Source organism: Marmota monax, unplaced genomic scaffold (assembly GCF_021218885.2).
Source record: "Marmota monax isolate L192 unplaced genomic scaffold, Marmota_monax_Labrador192_F-V1.1 WCK01_AAM20220418_F8-fsc00135, whole genome shotgun sequence".
Classification (NCBI taxonomy): domain Eukaryota; kingdom Metazoa; phylum Chordata; class Mammalia; order Rodentia; family Sciuridae; genus Marmota; species Marmota monax.
In genome coordinates this window covers 4,951,637-4,969,279 of record NW_026694339.1, presented here as the reverse complement: position 1 = coordinate 4,969,279, position 17,643 = coordinate 4,951,637, and the positions used below count along the sequence as shown (strand labels likewise).

The window sequence follows — 17,643 nt, the reverse complement described above, 5'->3', positions numbered from 1 at the left end:
AAAATTATTTTGGATTTTTAAAAAATATTACTCAGCTTTCCTAACTAAATTTATTTTGGAAATTCAATACCATATTTGGAGAAGGTGTACCAACTTGGCTTAATGGACTTTGTTACTGTGATAGGATAGAGAGAGAACATGACCTAGCTACAAAGAACTAGTAATCCAACTCAATTTGGTTCCAATTAAAAGTCTCGGTTGACAGAATTCATGAGGTTGACATATGCTTGGTCATTTGAGATCTTATGAAATTCAAGATGTGAACTTCACAATGCAGAGATTAGCCAGGTCTGACTCCATATCCAAGTCCCCACTGCAAATCCCTTAAAGGATAACCAGCAATCAAAGGTATCAACAAAGGTGGTCTGCACATAGTGAACCCCATCCAGAACAAGAGGAACTTCTCTATTCCCTCTCTGGTCCATCACACATCCCACAGAGTTTTTACAATGGCTGAATAACCAATTGTTAGTGCCCTTTTACTACATAATTACTTCTGTAAAAAGAGACTAATCCTAAAGCCTAAAAATATATGTGAAATAGAATGGAAGAGAGAAAGCATCATAAAGCTTGATTAGGGGGTGAAAGTGGAGGCTTCAAATGACAGGTCACTCCTTTTTAACTTTATTCAAAAATTTAACCAAGAATAATATTATTACAAAGCAATTAATGTTCACTATAGAAGGCAAAAATACAAAATACATCTAATTCTGTTGCCCAAAGATGGCATTTCATATATATTCCACTGTTTTTCTTAATGCATTTCTAAAATGATAAAATAAATATTAGCTAGCATTTACACAACATTCTGTATCATGTACTGTCCTAAATAATTAACATACATTAATTCATTCTGTCTTCACCAGAATACTATAAGGGAGGGATTATTATTATCATCCACACCTTATAAACAAAGAAACTCGGCAGAGACAGGCTAAGTAATTTGACCCAGCTCACAAACCTGTAAGTAACAAATAATCTCTGTTCCAATTTTTCCTATGGAAGCATTACGTTCAACTAAGTAGTGTGGGAAGAAAAAATTCTCCTTAACTTTTTAAAATCCTTAACTGCTATTTCAATACTCTGTGAGAAACAGGGAGTACAATCTATGTATCTTATTTGGTTCCTATTGTCAGTTCTAAGGGAGAAGCCAAGATAAGACAGGAGACATTCACTAACTTGGATCTGATACTCAATAGCCGGACTGTATGATGCAATCTGAATATGAATTTAGATTCCTTCAGGGCTACATCTTTCTGATGTTCTTAGTACCAAACTGTCACCTTACTACCTCTATTAACTTGGTCTCTAAAACCTATATCGATTTGATCCAAGTCTGATTTTGTTTTTTCACCAGGATTCTTAAAGTCTAATACATACTTTCCAACTTTTTTGAAAATCAGAAGTGTGTCTTTTGATTATTGACTTCAAAAACATGTTCAGAAAGCAACAAAATGGAGATTAGAACAAGCCAGTTTTTTTTTTCCATAATGAAAACTGTTAAAAATGTGAAGTGTAACTGACAAGTTCAGAAACCTACTTAAAGGTACTCCCAGGGAGCTGGCCAATGTCCCATGCCTTCAACCTCGTCCCCAAAGGTCACCTGCAAATGACCAAGGGGCTCTATAATCAGTTTCCTGCTCTCTGCTCGCATGCTGTCAGAGCTGTCTGTTGCATCATGACCCTGAAACACCTTTTGTTATTTTTTATGGTTCTGTTACCCATACAGCAATGCCTTTGGCAGCAATGGTAATTATGCAGCAGCCTTGTTATCTCAGGATAACACTATAATTAACTTGTGTCACTGCAGCACTCGTGGTTATAATAATTGTAGCCAAAAAGGTCCTATAGAAATAGCAGTTTTTGGTTCTGGCTTTTAAAAATAACTTCAGTAATTATACTGCTTTAAAAAAAATCAAGTTTGTTTCCCCCCAGAAAAATTGATTTCCTTTGCAAAAAAAAGCCCACTGAAACTAAGCTATGTGAATGTTCCCAACAGGAAATCTTAGTATCTCTGTAGTGAAAGCTCCCAAAGAGAATAGTGGTGAAAATATTCACAAACAGTTCTCAAAGTAATACTTACAGCTCTTCTAGAAAAGGAAAGTTCTTAAATGCATCTTCTGGTAATTGTGTGATGTTGTTCATACTGATATCCCTGAAAAACATAAAGTTAAGAATATTGTTAACTAAGTGGTTAAATAATTTAACCCGATAGAAAACTAATTCCATGCTGAAATTTTGTAAAGAAGCAAAAGGGGGAGGGATGGTCATAATTTGGCTTTAGAATGCAAAGCTCAGGAAAAAAAAAAAAAACAGAAAGTTAAGTCTTTTATTATAATTTATGTCTAAATTATAATTTAGAAAAATACCCAGATACTGGAATTTCCCTCTTCAAATGTCCTTAGAAAAAAAAATGTCTCAAACTATTAGTGAGCCAGTGTAGCTTATCAAAGTATTGAACCTAATCAAATAAGCAATAGATACTGTAGGACTTGATCTAATAGATTTGCAGTCCTGGGTAGCTGCTGGGTTTACTGTGTCAAAGATAAAAAAAAGCATGTCCTAGCTGTCACACAGTTACATTTTTTTAAAAACCTATGAAAGACCTCAGGTAAGAGTTGTAAGTACATTTCATTTTTAGCCTATGAACAGATGCAGACTAAAGACAAGTGCATACATGATAGGTATGCAGTCCATTTCCAGTTTTCCCTCCGAGTGTCAGCAGAAAAGAGGGAACTCGCTCAACAATATAACTTAACAATTAACTAGTTCAAACAGCTAAAACATATTTTATTAACCATCCTTCTCCTCCCTGGCAGCTGCTTTTGAATTGACTTTCTCTTGCATATGCCACTTCCTATCAAGACCATGAAAGACAGGTTAAAGGAGTCTCAAAAAGGAAGATCCCAGAATGTACTGGGTCAGCTGAGCAGCCTTCTTTGGCTTCTGCTGCATCTTATTTGGGATCCGTCCTGTGGCTGAGCCCTTAGGCCCCAATATTATTTTGCATAAATCACCATGAAAGTTCACATGTACAATGTTTCCATTACTAGATTATATGAACTGATAAAAGGAGGCAGAAGTCAGCTAACAACAGTAACACATTTATTTTCATCAATTCGGTCAGGTAAAATCATTCTTCTCTTTTTTCTTTCTTTCTTTTTTTTACCTGGGATTGAACCCAGTGGCATTTAACTACTGAACCATATCCCCAACCCATTTTTTATATTTTATTTTGAGACAGGGTCTCACTAAGTTGCTGAGGCTGGCTCCGAACTTGTGATCCTCCTGCAATCAGCCTCCTGAGCCGCTGGGATTTCAGGCGTATGCCACCGTGCCTGGCAGGTAAAATCTTTTTGAGAAGGAAAAAGCTTCAGTACTTCAACAGATGAGTAATTTAGAAGTGGAATGTGCTTCCCTTCTTATATCCTTTCCCAAAGAGGTCTGGAAAACTTCTTTGCTTGGTAATAACAGGAACAAAATCAGCAGGAGCAGCAGGCAGTAACATGGAGCAAATCCTCCAAGATAAGACTGCACAAAAAAATCTCACTTTACCAATGGGGAAACTGAGGCTCACTGCAGCAAAATAACCTCCCCACGGCCATTCAACAAGTGATATAACAGGAAATAAGAACTCCAGAGACCATGATCTTAACTGCAAACTAAGAGCCTTTACTAAGTCCTGAGTTCAAACCCTAGTACCAAAAAAAAAAAAAAAAAAAAATCAGGAGGAATAGTGTCCCCAAGACCTTGGCATAATCATCAATGAATCTCAGGAAGTGTACTTTTTGTTTGACAGATGAGAAAAAGGGAAGAAAGAAAGAAAAGAAGGAAGGCTGGCCATTTGTTTTTACCAATTAAGGAACCCAAGTTCATAAAATTTCTCTGAGCAAGAAACTTCCCTTTAGATAAATCTTATGACCACATAGATCCACAAGCATTCCAAAATTTTATATCCTGAAAAACAACTCAAGTTCTTCAAATAACTTAAAGGAAGAATAAAATTAATATGCTCCTCCAGGTTTTTGTTTGTTTTGGTATCAGGGATTGAGCCCAGGGGTGCTTAACCACTGAGCCACATCCCCAGCCCTTTTTATTTTTTATTTTGAGACAAGGTCTTGCTAAGTTGCTTAGGGCCTCACTAAGTTGCTGAAGCTGACTTTGAACTTGGGATCTTCCTGCCTCAGCCCCTGGAGCCACTGGGATTATAGACATGTGCCACTACACCCAGCAGGATTTGTTATTTTTAAATAACAGGCCCCAATATTATTTTAGCCAGCAATATCTAGGGAAGGGAAGAAGGACTTCTTTATTTATCATAAGTACTTGGGCAAGATACAGGAGAAATAGCAAAAATAGAGATCAGAAAAAGCAGGGCAGCTCATACCACTGAACACAGTGGGTTCCTGGGCCTCAGTTGCTCATCTGTAAAATGAAGGAACTGAGCTGGTGGGTTAGTTGGGCTTTCTGGCCTGACATTACATTCTTCTATGATTCACCTTTTTCTGAAGTTTTTTTCATAAAAGGGCACACCCTTTCTGATGAAATATATGAAGTTCATTTTATGGAATGTTTCTGAACAATTTATTATAATGCAAAATGTAGAGACTATTAGTTTTCCTTTATAAAACTACTGAGTCACTCCTGCTGGAAACACATTTGGCCTTCACCAATAAAATCATTCGTATGTATACAACAAAACTTTTAATTATATTGAAAGGCAAAGCAATAATCTGATATGAGCAAACAATGATTCTGCAAAATATCACACAATATTGGTGCTTTTTAGTCATTCCAATAAAGGAAGGAGAAAAAAAATCCAACAATAATTTATTGCTTTACAAAATGAGGCACTCCATGTAGTTTCCTCTAAGCTTGGCACACTTCAGGTATCACAGCAACAGAAAAACTGATTAACTGCTTCATAAGGAAAAAGGTCTAGGGAGAACTGATTAATTGCCTCACCAGAAAAAGACACATAATTAGAGACAATTTACACCACACTATTCTCTGCATTCCAATTTTTAAAAACACACTTACACATATATAACTCTCATTTTTTTCTCCTCAGAGAAACAAGACATAACAGGTAGTTTTGCTGTGAACTCTAAATGCAATTAGTGGGATTCCATATTTACAAACTAATACATGTTAAACATTCAGATTTTGTTTCAAAACTGCAGCAATACTTATTTTCAAAATTTTCTACATTTCATACACTCAAGAGGTTATCTCTCTGTAGCTATTTCCCTTCATACCTTCTGGGCTTCAATTACAACACATTTATGAATAAACTAAAAAATAAGTATGTGCTGTGGGGGGTGGTATGCTACAAGATATTATCTCCAGAGAAGCTCTGGAAACATGTGGTTACAGAGTATAAGGTGGGTGGGTACTCATTTAAAATAATGAGGGCTAATGGTGATAAACAACCTACAGACAGTCTTAAGAGTATATTCTAGACCTGACATCACCAACACCCGCAAGAGAAGCCAAGGTACTCAGACTTCATAAATAAAAAGTTAGAAAGGGTGCTGGGAGTGATGAGTTAAACTGTAACAGTTTACAAATGGAAGCCCTGTGCCAGCAATTACAAATGGAGGAGACTTAGGAGCCACAAAAATTGTTAAAACACACAAGCAAAAGAAAGCTGCTTAGGAAATTTTCAGCTCGAAGATGGTTCTACAAATCAGTACCTTCAAATTCACATGAGCAATGTGATCTCACTAGCAACATCAGTAATTAAACCCAGTAATTCGCCTTTCTGGATTCCTACCAAGAAATAAACATAACAGAAAACAAAACAAAAATCATACAAGGTCAGAGCACGACCAACTCATAAACAACTCTGAAGGGCAATTTCAAGAGTTGATGGCCTTCCTCCGAGCTGGACTTGCACAATTAGTACAGGCTTTAGAGCCAGACAGGTATGGATTCACTTCACCAGTGTGAACTGGCATTCTGTTCATCTTTCCTGAGCCCTGACTTCTCCATTTGTAAAGTGGCAGCACTAGTACCTGAATATTGTAATTTGCTATGAAGATCAGAAAATGTCAAGTCACATATAATAAGATCCCAAGTAGTAGATATTTACTTATTTTGCTATTATTCCTAGAAGTCATCTGAATTCAGTAGTCAGACAGGACCAAGAGGAAGCTCAGGAGCATACTGCTTTGGTGACCTTCCCAGAAAGAAATTACTTTTATAAAAGAGAAATTACAAATGTTGCACAAGAACTACAGCAAAGAATTATTCCTAAATACTAAAGGAAACTCTAGAGCTAAAAGAGTTTAAGTTGGAAGAGCCCTTCAAGAAGCCCAGTTATTGATAGAGTCATGCACTCTTAAAAAGAAATTACATTTTTACAGGAAATTTTTAGAAGGATGAGGAAAGACAGAATCCATAGAATCCGGTCTCAAAAAGATAGGATGATTTCAAGCAATTTAATGATAATCCTGGGAATAAAAACTAGAACTTTTGCTTAGTGGGGTGGGGTAGAGGGAAATCTTTTCTATACAAATTTATTTTCATAACTGATTTCTTTAGTTAGATCTCAAGATACACCAATGAGGACAGAGCATGGGTCCGCATTTCATACTTACACAGCATACTACTCTCATCTTTACTACAGAGATCAAAAATAAGAGAGTACAGATGTGAATGCCCAAATACCAGCCGTCACTGATTTCAACACGAAGATTTAAAGGATCCAATTGTTTAATTAAAACTGACAAATCTCCCCAGTGGTTAAACTCTCATCTTTTTGCCCCATAAAATTCACTAATGCTGAAGTATCTACAGAGAAAAGATCATGTTTCAACAAGGCACCTTTTAAAATCCCTGTAAAACGCTTGCTAAGGGAGCCTAACCTGTTTGCAGACAGCCCAGAGTGTACCATGGCAGACTCTGTCACTGCATCCTCTCAGGGTCTGGGCCTTCTGCCACAGAATTATTTCATTTTTTATCTTGTGACTGGCCCAGTGTTATCTTAATTTGAATAAGCCCTGTTATTTGTGTTAGATAAAACTGTACTACTAATGCCATATTGCTGATTATATCTCAAATATTACCTGGCAGATTAAAAAGTCACTCTTTACATATAGGTTTTAGGGAACATGGGGTTCTCTAGGAGAAGAAAATGGTTATGGTGTCCTTAAACTCAAAAAAACACATGCTGATAATGACCAAAAACTAATCCTTTCCCAATGACTTTTCCAGGGTCTTTGGTAATCAACCAGAAATTTCAGGCCAGTCTCCAGCTAACAGATGTCTACAGTGTGACCAAAAACAAAACAAAACAAAACAAAAAACTAAAACTAATTTTGAAAAATGCCTCTAATGGAACAAATCTGAAGGGAAAATCTCTCTTATCACCAAATTTCTAGCCAAAGCTTATTAAGAGTTTAATTTCTAACACTATTCTATACCTTTAAGCAAGTCATCTTTTTCTCTCCATAATTTATAATTGCAAAAGTAACCTATATTTATTGCTTTTTAAAAAACTGATATATGGAGGAAACCATCCACTATTATCCATACCCATAGACAATCATTGCCATATTTTATGGGTATCCTTACAGATGATTTTTCTATAAGTATGAAATCATAAATCTGAAGATTCCTAAGATTATTCATGTGCAAAACATTTTTTTTTTAACCCAGTACTGAGGATTGAATCCAGGGCATCACATATGGGCAAATGCTCTGCCATAAACTATACCTACAGTCCTTCTCATTTTGAAGAAATTAGAAAGGGTCTCACTAAAGTGCCCAGGTTTGCCTTGAACTTGGTGATCTTTCAGCCATAGCCCTCTTCCCAAGTAGCTGGACTCACAGGCATGCTTCCCCATGCCTAGCTTAAAAAAATTTTTTTAAATAAAAGTATAAATATTAAAGTGTAATGTACAACAATGTTATCATGGGGTGGAAACATTTTGCTATTGAAGGCAAAAACAAGTAAGATTGTATGCAACATTCATTAAATTTAACTTTTGAAAACTGTACTATTTCATTATTAAAACAATAACTGCCACATATCCAAGAAGATACTTCCCACTACAAAAATGGGCCCCAAATAGTACATATGTCATTTTAATCAGACACTGCTCCACAGATATTTTTATGACATTTAGCACTCCTAGAATCCAGCTAGATGTCACAAAAGACAGCATTCTAACATCTTGCGTAACATTTCTACTATGAACAGTTTGGGGCAGCTGTATCAACTGGCTCCATGCTATCTGGCATCTTCCCTGGTGTTTCAAGTACCAAGGCTCAGTGCTTCCCACTGAAAGGAATCCAAATCTTGCTTCTTTGCAGCCTCTGAATCCTTACAAGGACAGCTACCAAAAGCACCATATTGACACTTAAAAATAAATATAATTACTACAGAGAAAGTTATCAACTTATAAAGCCCTTGTGTGAGATTACTTGAATACACTAAATATATAATTTTCCTTATAACTCAGAAAGGCTAGAAAATATGTCAGCTTCAAACCTTGAAAAAATAAAAAATTTCTGCTATCAGGGATAAAGAATATTTAATTCACTTCATGATTATCTACTTTTATGGATTAAAATCTCCATTTAAACACTAGAATTTTTCCATTGAAGACTTTCAAAATTGAATTCTTTGTTAGATACTTCACCAAACAATATACACAAATGTCAAACAAGTACATAATATATTTAATTAGTAATTAAGAAAATACAAATTAAATCACAACTATTAGAATGGCTGGAAATTTTTAAAACAATAACTGACAATACCAAGTGCTAATGAGAATGTGGAACTTCTCAAACTCTCATTCACTGTTGGAGACAAAGCAAAATGGTGAAACCACTTTAAAACAGTTTATTAGTTTTTCATGAAATGAAATATACAGGGCTGGGGATATACTCAGTTGTTAGAGTGCTTGCCCAGCATTCACAAGGCCCTGGGTTCAATCCCCACACCACAAAAAAAAAAAAAAAAAAAAAAAAAAAAAAGAAAGAAAAAGAAAAGAGACACACACTTATGACCATATCACCCAGCAATCCTAAGTCTAAATAGTTATAATTGCCAAAACCTAGAAACAATCTAAAAACGCTCCCACTGGTGAATGGATAAAGAAATTCCGGTGTGTCTATTTAATGGGATATTATCCAGCAATCAAAAGGACCAGGCTACTGTTATAAACAATGTGAATGAATCTTGAAGCAGCCATATCCAAAAAAATGAACCTATAGACAGAAACCAGATCAGCAGTGGCCAATAGCTAGAAAGTGGTTTTAGGAAAGGCTAGCTACAAAAAGACATAGTAACTTTTTCTGGGGTGGTAAAATTATTTTATATCTTGAATTTGGTAGCAATTATATGATTGTGCAGTTTTTCCAAAGTCTTAAAATTACATATTTAAAAGTGAAAATTTTACTGTAGAATTTAAGCCTCAATACCTCTTTTGTCTTTTTGTAAATGAGAGTGTGTACAATAGTCTGTCCTTACAGACCCCACCCAGGAAAAAATAATTCATCCTATGTGTAGAGGTCCTCTCTCCAAGACCTACCTAAAACCAAAAGTGCGATGACGGCAAAAGCCTGAGAATCAGGAAAGCTGAGGCTTTTTGTTGGCAAGCGCTCACGGGTTGGGGTGGGGGGAGTGGATTTCTATTAACCTGCAGCAGGACATTGGGCCCAACTTCTTCATTCTTTCCCTATTGAGCTTCTCTTAGGTTTGTGCCTCTGAGTCCTGGGCCTTTGCCCTCAAGAGTTTTAAATGGAAGTGGAGAGATAATGACAAAACAAGTAAATGTCATGAAACACGTGGCCCAGCAAGAGAAGATGATCCCATCAGACCTGAAGCTCAGGAAAGGCTTCCAGCTGGATACAGGAGCACAAGCCTGTAATCTCAGCTACTGGGAAGGCTGAGGCAGGAGGATCACAAGTTCAAGGACATCCGGGCAAATTAGTGAGATCCTGTCTCAAATTAAAATAGGTTGTGTGCATGTATGACTATGTAACAAGACTGCATCATTATGTACAACTATACTGAACCAATAAAAAAATGTAGAAAAAAATTTTAATAACAGTCTGAAGGATGTAGCTCAGCAGCAGAGCACCCGAGTTCAATCCCCAATATCAGAAAGAAAGAGAAAGTCTTCCAGTAGGGCTCTTGTATGTATTAGAAAGGATAGATATTACTTTATAGAGAGCTTTATTTTGATCTGTGGCCTCACTCACTTCATTGGCAATGTTTCTCAATAAATATAAATAATATTATAATAAAGATATAATAAAAAATAAAGATACAATTAACATGTGAAACAAGAAAATTCTTTGTTATTTATGACCATCCTGCGCACTAGGGTGTTTGGCATCCATGTTCCCAGCACACAAATCTAGTGCAACTGAAAGCATTCCATAATGCTTAGCTTGGTAGCATGGAGAAGTACATGAAATCTATCTAGCATGTGGCAAACCACATTTTTTAAAAGAATACAATGAACAGCTAGTATCAAAGTTGAGTGCATCCCATATAAGTATTGTTTCATGACAATTTAGATTTCTATGTCATAAATTATATATTTTGTATATGGTTTGCACACACTTATATAAATGTGTATAGTCATGAAGTAAAAATACAGTCCATACTTATGGTTAAAAAGGAAAGCCTCTGAACTAGACAGCTGGTATCCTGGGAGGAGAGGAGGTTCTAGAAAGAGGGACTATCTTGTGTGAAAGCGTGGCCAAGGAGATAAAACTATCACAGAATTAGAGAAGTACAAGTAATATGGCCAAAAAAGATAAGACCCTGAAGGAATCCAAGCACTGTATGCAGTATGGTTGCAAATGACCCAAGGAACTACCTGGAGGAGCAGAAAGTGCACCCCCAAGGCATCCTATCTTGCCTTCAGGAATGGAACTTCCTCTGAGAGCACCAAGGGTTTCCAGTGTTTAAACAGGTCAGGTCTGCTATAGGAATATCATTCTGGAAGTCATAGGACAACGGGGCAAAAGCTCAGAAGAAACCCAGCCCCTCGGAATTTCAGCTTTCTCTAGCGTAAAACATTTTATACTCGCTAACTTGTAAGGCCCCTTCCAAATCTATCACTATGAGTCCTATTTTGGCATTCTTGATTCTGCACATTCCTTGCATAATTAACAGAAAATAAGAAACCCTCAGATTCATGTTTTTCCCCTCTGTGTAGGCATCCTGCTGGTGTTAGCAAGTGTGTGAATGAGTGCAGACTTAAACACACACCCCTTCAGAATTACAGGAGTTCAGCAATTAACAAGAACGCATGACTTCACTTTTAAAGGTAATATTTTATGCTGTCATTGTTTATGCTCTTGATGAAGCAATACGGTCTATGAGACACTGAAGGGTGTGTTCTTTAGGGAGATGCAAAACCCTATAAGTGAGAGAAGAGAAAGAATAAAACACCAGTATGTAAATACCTCACCACAAGGAAATCACATGTGGCTTAAACGCCACAATCTTCAAAGGGTAATTTTAAGAAATCAAACTAGTTAGTCTAATTCAGCATTTTTTGATAGTGAAACAAATTCAGCTTCTTTTTTGTTTGTTTTCTTTTTGTCTTTTTAAACGGAAAGCAGTCTTCAAGTGTGAGATGTGTTCTAAAGAGAAAAACAAAAAGCTCCAATTCTGGAGCAATGTTTATTAAATGGCAAAGAAAAAAGAATGTCAAAGACACAAAGAACATTACTTTCTACAATCTGATCAAGTATCATAAAGTATCATACCATCTGGCATCACATGGAACAGATAAGGGGTCGACTATAATATTCCTTGTTTTCTTCCTATCTAACGGGTGTTCTCAGGCATTCTTTTGGTGTCAACAGCTGTTCTGGTAACCCTATGATGACAAAACAGTGTTCACTACCAGCCAAGACACACAGACAAAATGCTATTTCAATAGGCAATTTAACATCAACAAGAAGTATTGTAAGGATTATCGTCTGGACAGATTGGAAACACTCAATTACTTCATCCTAGCAGACAAAATGCACTATTCATAAAGAAACCAATCCAGCAGCATGTATTATGGTAAATATTCTAATTAACTAAATGGTCTATGTTTTATTATGGCTACACTTATTAACAGGACTGATAGGAAAACATTACTTCATGGTCCTTGCCTTCAAACATGCACACCCACAAAAACTTCTGTTTAGACGTGTATTTTTTAAACTTCAGCTCACAACCAATTAATGGGTTGTGAAATCATTTTAATAGGTCACAGCCAATTAAAAAAAAATAAGATAGGAAAGAACAGAAGAGTAAAATGTCAGAATGTACCAAATGTAGCAAAGGTAATGAGCATTTCAGGAAATTTTGTTTCAGCACGTGTGCATTTCTCGATTCTGATTATGAACTCTGAAAGTCCTGGTTAGCCTCAAGCTCACAGAAGTTTGTGAAACAGAGCCAGGAGTTTAAGCAATTGGTTAGTCAAACCAAGGACTTCTTTTTCCTTTATCTAAACTGAATCAAAACTACAGCTTTCCCAGCACCCTGGGCTTGTCCCAATCAATTTCGTAACCATCAATGTCTCCCTTTTCCTTTGTCTGTACCCTAGTACTTCCTTATTTTAGTGACATTAGCTCTCTGAAACAGACAGGAGCAATATGAGAGAATGCCACTGAGATCCATGGGGTATTTAAAATACTTTGGTATATTATTACTTCCAACTGTTTCAACAGAACTGGTGTTAGCTGAGCGAGCTAAATTTCTACTCGGCTATGCTGGGCTCTGTTGAGGTTTTTAGAAGTATATAAAAACATCATGACATTTTTTTCACTTGTTGCCTATAAATGTTTGTAAATAACCTTGACAAAGCCATGCCTAGATAATAAAATGACTTTAAGATTAAAAACAAGCAAAACACACACACACAAAAAAAATCTATGCTCGCGGGCTGGGATTGTGGCTCAGAGGTAGAGTGCTTGCCTCACAGGTATGAGGCACTGGGTTCGATTCTGAGCATTGCATATAGATAAATAATTAAAATAAAGGTCCATCAACAACTAAAAAAATATTTTTAAAAAAATTATGCTCAAGTAAATCACTTTTATTATCCCAAATTCACAAGGAGCCTCCCAATAAGCAATATTTGTACATCCAATACTCGGCCTAGGCAAGAGCAGCTCTAATTTCCAATACACTGACCCAATGACCTCATTATGTTGAGGCAAGAGGAAAATTCTAAATGATGAGGCCATCTATACCCTGAAGGCCAGCTGCCAACGGTCCAGGCCTGAACCCAAAGGCAGGCACAGTCTCTGGGATTTCACCATCCCCATAATGCAGGCTTGTGGGGCAATCACTTCAGGCCAGGAAGCATGCAAGACACCTCTCCCAGACACATACACACAGGCACACACACACACACACACACACACACATGCACACATACACCTAGCACATTCTCCCTTCTCTCCGCTGCTCTGATGGCTGTTTTTTAGAAAGCTTATAAAATGTATTCTATCCTTAAAGTAATGACTCAAAAATTGTAACTGGGATGACTCAATCATTTCTGTTAACTCTTATGACAACAGACATTGATGATGATAGTTTATAAAAAGTCATTCAAGATATTCCCTTGGGAAAGACCTACGACTCATTAAAATCATTAATAATTTATTCAGCATAGAAGAGGCTATGTAATCAAATCACAAGGTCCTGAATCTAGGGAAGCAAAAATTCTCAAACCCGGTTTATAAAACTCCTGGACAGCTCCATTTGTGACATGTCTTTAAGTTCTAAGAAGTCCCAGAAAACAAAACCTTTTAATTCCTTCTAATTTTTGCAACTAATATGGGTCACATGGTTATTTGTTTCTTGCTCTAGAAAGAATACCATGCGTTACCATGAAATTTGCATAATAAGAAAAAAACGAGATACACACAAATTTCAAGGTGGCACATTGTTTTCTGTCTAGGGAAAGAATACTGGCATGATATTCATCTAAGAAACTCCCAAATCTGTAGTTGACTTGATGTTTTATTGAAGCAGTTTTTGTTACTAAATTGCTAATCAGAGGAGAAATGTACCCAGCAAAACTAAGTATATACCTCTGAATCTCCCTCCCTCTCTCTCTCTCTCTCTCTCTCTCTCTCTCACACACACACACACACACACACACAAAGACCTTAATCATAATGAAAGAATGTTAAGATCAGAAGCACATTTAGATACCAATAAGTAAGGCAACCATACAATTCCAGTCAGCCTGGTACAATACCAGTTTATACTTATTGTCCCAGCATAAATATTAATAGTGTGCCCGTTCACTCTCAGAGCTCTATCAGTTTGGAGGATAAAAGAGCCAATCATTCCATTAATGGCAATAGATATGGCTAAATAATGTTGGAGGGGGTTGTGATGGGAAGTGATGGATGTTTTAGTTTGGATTACCTTGGGAAAAGGCTTAAATAAAAGACTAGTTCCTCCTCTGTATGAAGTTATGATGGTAACAATAATATAATAGACCAACATTTATAGAGCATTCAAAGAATTTGTCAACTTCTCTTGGATCAATTTCCAACTCATTTGCCTGGACTCTATGCTCCATTAGGGTAGGGTCTGTGTTTTGCTCACTGCTGTATGTCAAGCCTTGAGCACAATCTTTGGTCATAGCATTTGATGAGGAATGATCCAGGCACTGCATTAAATGTTTAACATAGCAATTATAGTATAGGCTTAGTACTTCCAAAAAAAAAAACCCAACAAAACCAGACTTGGCAATTTTCCAACTCTCCAAAGGAAGTCAAAGGCCTGGTTGCAAAAGGAAAAATAGGAGGAAGGACATATAAAATATCTTTTTGCAAGTGACACCTGATCTGCTTCTTAGATAGACACTCAAGAAAACATTTCTCAAGGACAGCAGAGAATATCAATGACACAGATTTTCTCCCCAAGTCTATCACTATAACCAAATAATAACCTTACATGCAAACACATTTGGGGAAAAGCAAGAAAAGAGACAAAGGTTTTCATTTAAAAACAAGTTACTGGATTTAAAATAGCTTGGGAGGAATGATGTAAAATTGGATTTCAGTAAAACTAATTTTTCTCCCTCAAAATTTCAAAATACAGGCTATGTCCTATAAATAGCACCTCACAGAACCACTGAACTAGAAAGCATGGTGGTTAAGAGTTTCCTGCAAAAGCCAGACCCACAGCCTACTTACTCACTCACTAGCTGTATAACCCTGGGCAAGTCCCTCAGTCTCCCTGTGCCTCAGTTCCTACAAGTATAAACAGAGGTAACAATCTGATTTCAGAAATTCGCTGCAAAGATTAGATGACACGAGCTCTGGCCAGTGTCTGGCCACAGCCCTCATAGCACAAAGTCAGCTACTAAAATTTTGTTCTATTATCATCATCACCCAATCACCATCTAATCTAATCAACCATTTCATTTCAATAATGAGGCAACTAACACCCAGCAAACTTAAGTAATTAATAAATTAAACAACCAAGATCAGAATCCAAACGATTACACATAGAGAACACAACTTTTCATATCTCTGGTTGCACAGTCTGGGGTTCTTTCTACTACCTCAAGCTGTAGTGTATTGCAGTTATGTTTTAGAAACATGTTCAGAACTTGAGAAAACAATTCCCCCAGAAAGAATGGGTCACATGGTGCTTAGACTCTGAGGCTTAGGATAGAGTTAGCTGAACTTCTCACTGTAGCTAAATGAATGAATTGTTAACAAACAAACAATACTATCTGCACTTAACCAAGTAATTACATGGAGTCTCTTCTAACTTACGAAGAATATTGGTCCTTGAAGAAGCTTAATGAGTTTAAAGTGAGATAAAATTTCTAATGTGGGATTCTGGATACCTTTAAAAGGGGTGAATGTATTAATATATTCAGTTTTCTAAAAGAATTCACAGTTTTCATGATTGTTTTGTCTTTTGTTGTTGTTTTAGGGTTTCGTTTTATGTGGTTTGGTTTGAATCAAACCCCAGGGTCTCCCATATACTAGATAAGTGTCCTACCAGTGAGCTACTTCTCCAGATCTTTTTGAGGTTATTAATCAATGAATCTTTATTGGCATGATGAGTAAAATATTCTCTCTGATCTTGAGGTGAGAAATAAATAGCTGTGTTCAAGTTGAAGAGACAGTCACGAAAAAGGGCAGAGGGAAGATCCTCCAGAGCTAGAGGACAGCTTGCATGAAGGTATATCCAGGGGACAGAGCCATCAAGGGAAGAGCAATAGACAAGTCTAACTGGGATGGGAGGCACACATGGACACATGGAGGCTGGGATTGTGAACAACTTGGAAACGTACCAAGGATATTGAACATTCACAATAAAGGGTTTGAGGGGTAGAACAAGAAGCTACAGATGATTTTTTTTTGGGGGGGGGTACTGGGGATTGAACTCAGGAGCACTTAACCACTGAGCCATGAGTCATATTCCCAGCCCTTTTTACTTTTTTTTTTTTTTTTTGAGATAGGGTCTCCCTAAGTTGCTGAGGGCCTTGCTGTGTTGCGAAAGCTACAGATGATTTTTAAAGGGACATAAACAAGGCTATTTTACAAAGAAGTACTGGTGAATGGGCACAATTTTCCATTCCCTACCACTTCTTTACAACTATGTTTACTAAAATGTATACATTGGCACTCGTTGGTCTACACTGAGTGATACTGAAGCAGCAGCCCCATGAAACTAATTGCTCTGAATATTAGAAGAATGCAAATGAGATTATTATTCATGAAGTTACACAGAATTCCCTTTATCAGAGCCCTCAGGGAGAAAGTCCTCTCTGACCTCAATTCCAAGAATAGCTGTTTCTCCTGCACAACTCGTCCTCTTTATCTCATGGATGGCATGGAATCACAGAAGTGGCTCTTCTTTCCCTCTTCTATCAGCTACCAAGATTCTCTGAGCCAAACTTGGAACCCACTGTTTACAAACACATTTGTTCTGTGGGTAGTTTTAGTAATTCCTGTCTTCAGTTTATCTTTCCTTACCCAGTTTGAAGCAGGTGGTGTCTCTGGTCTTGTCATCTAATTCATATTTTATCTCATGCATTTTTTTTTTGTAAGCTATCTTGAATTCTCTTTGGAACCAAGTAGACTTCACTAGTGTCTTGCAAGCACTCTCTATGTGCCCAGAATATGCAAACCAATAAATGCACATGCATATATATTTTGCTTAGTAGTAAAAGGATGATTGCGGATTAGGAAGGTTGAAGTAGAAAGGTCACTTAGAAGAGATAATGAGGTCCTGAACCAAAACAGCCACACAGGGGACAGAAAAGATAGATAGATAAAAGCTCCTACAGAGGCAGAGCCAGCAAACTTTGTGATTAGAAGTTGGGGTGGGGGGAGTGAAAGTGTCAATGACACAGTGACTTTGTGTCTCTGGAGTTCATAGAGTGAAGCTGCCATCACTTACAGACACAACAGGAGGGAAAGTGTTGGGGGGTGTTGGGGTGTGTTGGGTCATATGATATTATTATCTATCAAAGAGTTGTCAACTCAAGCCCTGAGCCAAGGCAAAATCTCAGAGGGGGTAAGGTGTGGGAGAGGGTGACAAGGAAAACTGAAATTGCTGAAGCAATGGCATTGCCTAGAGAGGAGGTAGAGAGAAGGGGAAAAAATGGCGGAGAAAAAATCTCTAGA

The 17,643-nt window shown here is 37.1% G+C and overlaps 1 protein-coding gene across 1 annotated transcript in view; it reads right to left on the bottom strand.

The window, feature by feature from the left end:
• Lgr4 (leucine rich repeat containing G protein-coupled receptor 4) overlaps positions 1-17,643 on the bottom strand; it is a 91,269-nt gene that overhangs the window by 42,083 nt on the left and 31,543 nt on the right. The window contains 1 exon segment of the mRNA XM_046467544.2: positions 2,084-2,155. Within this exon segment, the coding sequence (XP_046323500.1) occupies positions 2,084-2,155 (72 nt within the window).